This window comes from Puma concolor, chromosome E1 (assembly GCF_028749965.1).
Source record: "Puma concolor isolate L17-30 chromosome E1, mPumCon1.1.hap2, whole genome shotgun sequence".
NCBI lineage: Eukaryota > Metazoa > Chordata > Mammalia > Carnivora > Felidae > Puma > Puma concolor.
In genome coordinates, this window is record NC_141680.1 from 11386498 (window position 1) to 11397191 (window position 10694).

Here is a 10694-nt window from a genome sequence, read left to right on the forward strand (position 1 = left end):
CAAGAACTCAGTGCCCCCAGCCCCGCCCAGGTCTGCCGAGGATGCCAAGTGGCAGAGGGATAGAAACAAGCGGCCCCCGCCCTTCTCCACGGCACACATGCTCCCAGGAAGGCATGGGACGCGATGACAGGTCCCCTTCAACTGTTCTTCCCAGAGGAGCCAGGGGGCTACGAGGCTTCATCCCGATGAACCAAGGACCAGGACAGATGTTCAACATTCGGTGGAAGTATGTGTGTTGCGAGGCTAAATTCTCCCGAGACCAGGCTTTCTTTGGTATTTTTTACACATATAAACACAAATCTAACATGCAGCAAAATTTAGCATCTCTAAGCTCAAAAACGGTACACCCTATATAAACTGATTTTTCAGACATTATTAAAAGCCACTTTGAGGTGAAGAACTTTCATACACAGAGGCACTCGGGGGCGTCCGTGGACAGTGCGGCATTTGATCAAAAAACGATGCAGAGAACCTCGCCGCACAGACTCCTCCACACCCACCTTACACATCTGTGGCCTCGACAACTTTCCAAACACAAACATACGTATGTCAAACGTCACACACCAGACAGGAATACATCCTTCAGTACGTTATTTTACCTTCTCAGCTCATTTAATCTACATGATAATAAGTGGTGATCATTTTTCAATGACCTGCAGTCAAAGCTTTAAGAAGCCCAAGTAAGTAAACCCCTCTCCCCCTGCCTTTTTTGGGGGGACCAGAAGAGCTTCCCTGCAAGTTGTATAAGATTCCCACTACTGAGAGGCAACGTCATAGGTCCTATTCTCGTTAAGAGCCTCTGCTCCAGTACCTGGTTACTTCCACCCTTCGAGAACCCTGAAAGAACACCTGAAAGCCAGCAGTTATGTCAGAAAAATTAGCAGAATAAGACATACCGATTTTAAAATGGTCATAATTCTTCCTGTCTAGTCAGCTCTTATGAGTCCAAGCACTCTTGCCCAGAAAGAAACCCAGAGAGACCCCCGTGTCTGTTGGCTAAGGACTCACTTTGAGACAGTCTGGATGATGAAAACATCCTTTCCCCTCACGGATTCTTGAATCTGTACTCTTGTTTCTGGCAGGAAAAGGAAAAAAAGAGGCGGTGGTGAAGACGGCATATAATTTAAATTTTTGAAAATGCACAAAAAAGTCTGCCTCATCCCCAGTGTCACAAAATGTGGAGAATGGAACTGTTAAAAAACATTCACAAGGCTTTTGGTGCTGTAAATGATAGTGAACACACTGGCATCAATCACCCTTTTTAAACATGTCAACATTACAGTTCGTGCTACTGAGAGAATTCCATTTCCCACTTGGACCAAGTAATCTACCTTCTTACTTCCACACAGGCAGGGAGCACTGAGCCACGCTGAGCAGGGTATCTCTATGAGAAACTACATACTCATTCATAAAAGCAGCAACAATTAACTTATTTGGCAATAAGTGTTATAAAAACATTGTAAGAATAAAGACAAAGAAGGTTTAACATCCCTACTCTCAAAAAATCTTGTGAATGGCCACAAGGAAACAATTAGACAAATGAAGAATGGGGCATTCTTCAAAGTATCACACGAAGAAAAGAAATGTCCTAGATGAGAAGAAACTAAAGAGATACAGAAATCACATCCCTTGAGGGGCGCCTGGGTGACTCAGTCGGTTGAGCATCCGACTTTGAGCTCAGGTCATGATCTCACGTGAGTTCTCTCATGAGTTCTCGCCCCACATCCGGCTGGCTGCTGTCAGCATGGAGCCCACTGTGGGTCCTTTGTCCCCTTCTCTCTGCCCCTCCCTGCTCATGTGCTCTCTCTCTCTCTCTCTCAAAAATAACATAAAAAAAAAAAAAAAAACAGAAAAACAACAGTGAAAAAGAAAACACATTGCTTGAGCCAAGAATCCCGGTTTGGGGAAAAAAAAAAAAACCTAATAGCTGTAAAAGGCTCTCTAGGACAACAAGGGAAATCTGAATATTGGCGAGATATTACATAATTAGAGAATGGTCATTTATTTCTTTAAACTAGACAACGTATTCATGCAGAACAAAGTCCTTTTCCTCAGGAGGGGCACAGCCAAGCATTCAGAGCTTAAGTGACCTGATGCCTGCAACTTACTTTCAAAAGGTTGCACGCATTCATATTCATGTCGCAAAATGTAAGCTGTTGAGTCCACGGCAGACATACCCGTGGGATATTCACAGCTCTAGTCTCTTAACCTTTTTACAGGTCCAAACATTTTTGTTAAAAATGTTGGGAAAAAACAGAATGTGTGTTTACAAAGGAATATACAGTACCAAGGAAAGAAAATGAACTTTAGGGTGGGGGAGAGCTGGGTTTGAATCCTGACTCTGTCACTTCGGGGACTTGGGGACTTTGTGGCTAACATCACCCCTGAACACAGTGCTTCAGTCCCTGGTAACAGCGAGGAATCCACAAACGTCAGTTCCAGCCTTCCTTCCCAATAGACACCAAGTATTCTCCCCACCCTCAGGCAGGAACCCAGAGGGCAGACGAACTTTCCTCCTGGGACGAGACTCCCACCACCAGCTCTCCCTAACCCTCCCTTCCAGGCTACACAAAGGGCAACACGCAATCTGCTTTAGCAGCAGACCCTTCTCCAAACTCTCCCTGCGTATTTTCTTCAATTACACATTTTTCCTACTGAAGCCACATGGGGGATCTTGGGAGACAGGAAAAAGGTGGCAGTGATGGTAGAAATAAATAGGGGGGAAACAAATTTGTGCCTTTTCATCAAAGCGTCTTGTAAGTTCTCCCAATATTTAGGTAACTGCCAAAATCCTACAGTGGAAAAGGACAGGGAACCGGTGTTTCCCGAGCACCTACTATGCACCAAGTGCGAAGGCACACAAATTATCCCATTAAAACCTCAAAGCACCACAAATCATTCGCAGTTTAGAAAAATTAAATAACTCGCCAAGGATAAGTCGTCTGACCCTCGGGTCCTGGTAAGCTGTCCATCATTCCTGCTAGGATAATTTCAAATATCCACCATTTCTACAGAAATTACAAAGAGTAAGTAACACGTGAACAAGTGCACAATGTGGGGTGTTTATGTAATGATGGAAATCAATTAACAAAAGCATTTCCTAACGGCAACTTATGGGGAATAAAGAATGGCAACCAGTTAACACCGTGGCCACACAGGGCTTTCTCATCCCACCTAAGGGGACACAAATTCACACAACTGCTGAGCTAGATTTCCATTCAGTGGGCCAGCTGCATGCATGGCTGCAGTCTTTACTGAATGAGGTCTGAGAACTGGAGTTCAAGCCCCCAGATGGTCTACGTCCAGTTGGTATTCGCCACCTTGCCCGCTGGACTTCCCGCAGGCGGAAATAACTGGCCGCTGGGTCCAACTATTTTAAGAGCAGAGGATGAAGGACAGACCCAGAACATCACATTCCACAAAAAGATCAACATCACACGCATGTCTGAGATAGCTCACCTCTGTTAGGTTCCTGGTAAACCTGCACTTTGCCCATCTCCACCCCCAGCCGCCTAGGGAAGAGAAAAGGGGGAAAAAGCTGAAAAGGTAATAGAAATAAAATCGACTCAACATCTTTACTATTTAAGGATGATTCATAAATTGATTAAAAATGAGACAAAGCGAAATAAAACAGAGGCACTCTTACCATAAAATTTAAAGTGGATACAATAATGTCTGTCGCTCCGTTACCTAACCCCCACCCCACGCCTCCCCAAGAAGGCCTCCGGAGGCCAGCTTAGCCTGATCGAGCCTGTCCCTGGGCTACACCAACACCTCCTGCCTTTGAACCTTCTGTTCCCTCTGCCTGGAGGGTTTCTCAATTCACATACCATCCCCTGGGCTTAAAAGGCACCTGAGCTAAAATAGAACAACCTACACAAACCTTTCCCTTCATCCCGTTTTCTTCACACTATCACCACCTGAAATTCTCGTTTGTTTTGTTGACTTTCTTCTCGTCTGGCTCCCCTACTACATAGAAGAAGAAAGGATCCTGACTGTTCAGTTCACTGTTAATCCCCAATATCTAGATCAAGGTCTAATACATAGTAGGGGGTTCAAACTTTATTTAATAACTAAAACTAGACTGAACTACAATCTATGTAAACTATGTTCATACAGAATACACTTCATTGCTCTTCATACGCAAGTAATTCTCCACGTATGCGGCACGTAACACAATCCCTGGCACTTATAAAGACTCGATAAATGTCTGCCGAACGAACGTGTAGGGAGTTACGACAGTTCACAAAAAAAGTTAGCCCTTAATATACAGACGATACACCGACCAACTACAAAACATCTGTTCTCAAGTTTAACAATCAGTGCTATTCCGATAGTCAAATTTAAAACATGACATAATGAGGGCGCCTGTGACTGGAAGAAATGAAGAACCTTCACCTCCATTGGCTCCTCGAAACGATCATCATACTTGAAGTGATCATCAGAAAAGTATAAGGAGGGGAGCCTGGGGGGCTCAGTCAGCTAAGCATCTGACTTCAGCTCAGGTCATGATCTCACGGGTTGTGAGTTCGAGGCCGCATCAGGCTCTGTGCTGACAGCTCAGAGCCTGGAGCCTGCTTCAGATTCCGTGTCTGCCTCTGCCTCTCTCTCTCTCAAAAATAAACATAAAAAAATTGTTCTTACAGCATGACATACTGAATATGGATTTTAATGGCACGAAGTACTCACTCAGCAATTTTCTTTGAAAGCTCCATACACGAGGAGTTAGAATTTGCTGAAAACAACACCAGACCTCCTTTCGTTATGTTCATCTTGGTTTCTAATTCAGGTGGCGCCACACAAAACATCAAAACCTTCTTGGTTTTCCAATTCTCAGAGCCTAGGAGGATTAAAAGTATATTAAGAACCACCACAGAATATGAAATTCACCTGAATGAACTTTTTTTTTTTTTTTTTTTACTAGCAAATGACTTAAGCTGAAGAAAATTAGTTTTCGCCATGATGGAGTCTTTTATATTAAATATATGTATGGACAAATAAAAAGTTCATTTGGGTTTCAGGGTTCCGGATTTATGGAAAAATGTTACTGCATGATTTAATTAGTTTTCATGACCACTGGGAACAAACGATAAACTTACAAGAAAGGCGGAGCTGAAGAGCTCAGTGTTTTACTGTTTGCTGCTTAAAGTCAATTATGGACAACCTCCTTTTATTCTCTGACAACAAAATTCCTCCTGGATTAACACACAGAAAAATGGCAGAGCCATTAGCAAGGACATGGACTGATCGATCCTTCAATGATGAATAAAATAGCCCATCTGTGCCCAGCTTTTCCTATAATAACTATTTACCCCCAAACCTCCCCCTTGGCTGCCAGCTGCCTCTCTGATGCCCTGAGTCATGTCTAAGCTGGACCTTGGCATCTAAGTTTTTCTGAACTGGAACACAAGGCTGAGACCAAATAATAACCCCAAAGGGAAGGAAAGCAACCACCCAACTGACAGGCAGCAGGGCACAAACAGAAAAACCCCTGGCCCGAGAGTCATCAGAGCCAAGGTGGTAATCCCACGGGCCGTTCATGTGCTCCTTCACTCTCTGGGCTGCGTCCTTATCACCCAAGGAAGGTACAGGACTAGATGCCGTAGCAATAACCTAGTAGGCCACGGGGCGGGGGGACCTTCCCGGCGAGCCCACTGCATTTCCTCGGTTGATGGCTCCAGGAAGATTACAAAGGGACCGAAGCCAAGCGGATCTTTCTTGTTACTCTTAAATTTTAATTCCACTGGTACACACACACATTCTCCTCGTGAGGAACTGAAACTTGATGTTTAGGCTAACATCACTAGCACCAATCCCAGGCTCCTTCCCACCCACGTCCCCAGGAACGGACAGTTCTTATCAGTTTGATACGGCCACCACCTGACCTGTACCCATTCACATGCGACCCCCGCCTCATAAAAAAAAATGTACAAAAATACTTTTCTAATGTAAAAAAAAAAATCATTGTGCAAATTTATCTATAATCTTTTTTGTTAAACGATGTATTTTGACAACCCGGGGGTTGTATATTTACAAAATATACTTTTGAGGGGCGCCTGGGTGGCGCAGTCGGTTAAGCGTCCAACTTCAACCAGGTCACGATCTCACGGTCCGTGAGTTCGAGCCCCGCGTCGGGCTCTGGGCTGATGGCTCAGAGCCTGGAGCCTGTTTCCGATTCTGTGTCTCCCTCTCTCTCTGCCCATCCCCCGTTCATGCTCTGTCTCTCTCTGTCCCAAAAATAAATAAACGTTGAAAAAAAAAATTAAAAAAAATAAATCTACTTGGCTGGACCTTTTAAAAAAAAAAAAAACAAAAAAAACAAAATATACTTTTGAACTGCTTCGAGTACTCCATGGTGCGGAGATGTCACATGTAGCGGGTCACCATCCTAAACAGGGCTCCTAGCGCACATGTGCGCGTCTCTGCTGTAATTGCAAGAACCGCTGGGTCCTTGGGGCAGGGCAATTTATAGGTACGGACGCACCAGCAGGCTAGGAGAGCACATTTCCCGAGAGTGCCTCTTACGGGGCATCCCGTGATGGGAAAAATGGAGCACTACAATGAAAATTGACCTACAGCCTATGAATTCCAAACACAAACACATGCACAAATGACCAAAGCCCTAAGGAGACCAACGAGGATACCTACGATGGAAAGTGGCTCGGGAGCAGGGATCAGCCAACTACAGCCCACGGGCCAAACCAGATCCCTCCAAATGCTCGTTCTGTACATAAAATCGTATTGGAACACAGCCATGCTCACTGTCTACAAACTGTCTATGGATACAATGATAGAGTTGAGTACAGGCCATACAGCTGAAAACACTGATCATCTGGGCCTCCACAGAAAGTCTGCTGACACCTGCTTTAGGGCAGTGTGGGCCAGAGTGGCTGGTACAGATGAAAAAAAGAATGTATTTAGTCATCAATACTCAAAGTTGGAAGAGATCTTAAGTATCTTCCAACACCATCTCTCAACCAATGCTATGTCTGTCTTTAGGAACAGATGGCACAGGTCTGGAGATGGAAACAATAAAAACTCATTCTCCTGTAGTTATAAATACAGGCTTTGGAGTCAAATTCACGATTGCATCTGGGCTCAACTCACTGCGAGGTTCTGTATGAATGAGTCTCTCTTAGCCTTAGGGTAAAGTGACCTTACAGGGTTGCTGTAAAATTAATTTCTGTACAGCACTTAACACAGTGTGCCACACAGAGGATCTGCTTGGTAAATGGAAGCTGGCTACATTGGTATCCACTTTCAAGGTTTTGGTTTTCTACTAAACAAGTGCGGTTACATGCATATGTTGGCCATCTTGTCACGTTCCCCAAACCTCAAATAAGAAGCTTCTTAAGGTACCACAGTGTTCTTGACAGGACATGGAACACTCAGAACAAAAGCATCTGAGGGTAGAAAGAGCTCTGAGAGATAACCAGGACCATCTACAGGACTCCCGCCAAGAAGCCACTCCAGGTGCTGAACAGCTCGAGCCCAGGGCCATATCCTAGGGGCCCATCATTCCAAATTCTTCCTTAGAACACGCTAAACTTCCTCTCCCTGCCCTCAACACCTCCTGGTCTTTGCCCTTTCCTTGACAATTTACAGGAAACATCAAATTCCTTTTCCACTGGGCAGTGCTCAACCTATCTCAAGATGGCTCTCTTGCCTCTGTGCCTTCTCTTCCCCAGGATACTTCCTGCAGCCTTTCGTTATTGGTCACAGTTTGAACGCCCTTCACCACTGACTGTGGTCTCTTACGTCCTAAGTCTTCCGACATCAGGTTTCTATAACCAAAACCCACCACCATCAAAATGGCACAGGTAGGGGCATCCATTTGGAAACGGTTATCGACAGTCATATTCTGCGCCTACTCACTGCACAAGATGTTCAAACTTAAGGGCTGTTGCTAGCTTGGGTTCTCCTTTTCCCTACTGGAAATTCAAGTTGTACTCCCTACCAAGCTTCAAAAAAGTGAGTTTTAGAGATTATCCTCAGAAACATAATCACCAGGATGGGGCCTGGCAGAAGGCTCATTACCACAAAGCTTTAGCGTGAAATGGAAAGTGAAGAGAGCACTCTCATTCTCCCTGCTCCGCAACCCTGTAAACTACAGCTGCTTTTACATTTACCCTAAATTTACCCCACAATGTGTGAGAATTATTTATAACACAGATGAAAACACGTCCTTTTCCGAGGCTCTCAGTACCTTTCGAAAAGCAAACCCTGCTCCTCTCTGAATGAGACTGGACAATCTATGAAGTCTCCTGAATGAATCCGCACTGAAAGACCACTCGCTTTGGATGGTGCCAGCAGTCCTTCCAAAACCACTTTTCCGCATTTCAGATGAGGAAGGCTTGCCTTAAAGTGTGATGCTTTCCCTCCAAAGCATCCGCTGCAAACACCTCCTATCTAAAGACACCGGAGTAAGCGTGAAATCCCGGGCTTGCCTTCCGTGGTTACTAGCGACCTGTTCTTGGGTAGGTGGCTTGGCCCTTCCCTTCCTGACAACAGAGATAGATGTTTGGGAAGATCAGCTTCCCCCACCAGTACCGAAGGTCCAGGACAGCAGAGATTTTTTTTTTTTCCCCATTATATTCCCTGCTGTATATCCAGTGCCTAGTACCTGGCACATGGGGGCGCAACGGTGTCTGCCAAAGTAACAAACAGTTGTTGAATAAAGCCTGACCTCACTGAGTCGCAACAATTAACAAATGGTACTCAAAGCAGTCTGCAAACTAAAAAGCATCATAAGATGCAAACAACTATTATTTTTATTGCTGACGTACCTCGCTCAAAAACAACTGCTTTTTATATCAGTACTGAAGAGAATTAGGGCAAAACCTAAGCCGAATTAATCTTCCGTGTCTCTGTGATCCCAGGCTCTTTGGCCGTCTCTCCAGCAGCACGTTTTCTTACAGCCAACGCTGTTTTCTAAGTGCTCTGAATTCTTACGGCAACTCAAGAAAGCAGGTACTCGAAGTGGACCCATTTTACACATGGGGAAATGAGGCCGGAGATTAAGAAACGTGCTCAAGGCTGCGCGGCTTCTAAGCAGCTGACGACAGCTGAGTTTCAGTCTGACTTGTAGCAGACAGTTGTATGCAACGGCACAGAAAATGATGATACTCCCATGCTGAATTCAGCATCACAGCAGAATCAGACAAACACCCAGATTTTTTTAAATGTCTAGACAGGCCTTGTTTGAAATACAATTTATACCAGGTGTTGAAGAAAGAACACAACACATAACTTTTAGTATTTCCCCCTTTTGGTCATTTGTACCGGGGCAAGAAAAGAACAAGCCATATAGGTTCAATGATGGTCACTGCAAGATTTCTTTTAAGAGCAACACTGGACAGATAGAAAGCATCCATAATGGGGTAATTAAGTAAAATTCGGAAATATATAGTCAACATAATAAAAACGGTAAATATCCAGGACTCTGTACAGTGCTTATGTTAAGTGAATAAGCGCAGAATTTCATCTCTGCTAATCAAAACTGGGTAATCATGGTATATAGACCGGGTCAGGGTAGGAACACGGACAGGAAGAAGGGTAGGATTTAGCGGAGTTCAATGATGTGGCTGAATTATTTTTATTTGCTCATTTAAATCTTCTAAACGTAAGAAATCACACTTCTTCATGCTCCAAATCCCCAGTCTGCATTTGCTTATTCTTTATAAAAGCTAAACACCCAAACTGCGCCAATATTAAAATAAAGGGGAAAAACCCTATCGTCAATGCAATATGCTGGGGAAAAAACATTTTAAAGTCAAATAGTATCTAAAAATCACATCGAGGTCCTCCCTCAACCTCTGCTGGGTGAGCTCTGGGTGGAAAAAAAAAAAAAACACAACCGGCCAGAGAAGAACAGAAATGGTCCGCGACTAGCAAGGCCAGTCAACTTAGAATCAGGGGCTGTGTCAGACCAGGGGCCGGAGATGGCTGGGTTGGAGGCTCGTTTTCTGAGCCGCCGGTCCCGTAATTAGGGCTCGACTCCCAAAGGCGCCCGGAGCTGGGTCACCCGGGGCCGCGCGCCGGGCCCGAGCCCCGCGGGCCCCGCGAAGGAGAGGAGGGAGGGAGGGAGGAGGGGGAGGCTGCGGGCGCGAGCCCGGGGTCGCCCCGCCGTATCCCCCCGCCCAGCCGCCGCCCCGGGACCGCGCGACCCGTCCGCCAGCCGGCGCCGCGGGGCTCCCCGCCCCTTGCACCTGCGCCCCGCACTGCCGGAGCCCGCTGGTCCGCGCCGCCACTCGTCGCTGGCTCCCGCCCGCCTACCTGGCCCCGACCCCAGCCCCGGCCCCGCCGCAGCCTCGGCTGCCGAAGGAAGAAAGCGCCGGCTCTCCAGGCGGCTTCTCTAGGAGCAAAATGGCGACTCCATGCGCAAGAACGGCGTCCACGGCGACTGCGAGGCCTGTGGGCGGGGCAGAGGGCGGGGCCGGGAGCCGGGATTGCGGAGGCACCTGGCTCGCGGGCCGTGGGCGGGGCCCACCCGAGGGGAGGAGCGGGGAGGGGGGCGGGGGAGGTGCAGGCTAGAGAGGTGGGGCCATGCTGGCAAGAGGGGCGGGGAGGTGGACGGGGCTGAGCCTCTTTGGACCCCTGGGATGCGGTGGCTGTGAAAGCAAAGGTGTGGAATTACAAATGTCTGGGTTCAAGTCTTTAGTGGCTTGTAACCTTGGGCAAAGTCACTTCACCTC

The 10694-nt window shown here is 46.4% G+C and overlaps 1 protein-coding gene across 3 annotated transcripts in view; it reads right to left on the reverse strand.

The window, feature by feature from the left end:
- PRPSAP2 (phosphoribosyl pyrophosphate synthetase associated protein 2) overlaps window positions 1-10426 on the reverse strand; it is a 45911-nt gene extending 35485 nt beyond the window's left edge. Inside the window, exons 1-5 of one of the 3 annotated variants that reach the window (XM_086686175.1) lie at window positions 10276-10415; window positions 5100-5195; window positions 4690-4840; window positions 3460-3512; window positions 1009-1075 (exon numbers count right to left, since the gene is read on the reverse strand). In XM_086686175.1, the coding sequence (XP_086542301.1) occupies window positions 1009-1075; window positions 3460-3512; window positions 4690-4808 (239 nt within the window). In that variant the 5' untranslated portion in view covers window positions 4809-4840; window positions 5100-5195; window positions 10276-10415. Of the gene's footprint in view, window positions 1-1008; window positions 1076-3459; window positions 3513-4689; window positions 4841-5099; window positions 5911-10275 lie in introns of those variants that run through there. The other 2 variants (XM_086686177.1, XM_086686176.1) reach the window with 2 other exon arrangements.
- Window positions 10427-10694: the final 268 nt, after the last annotated feature.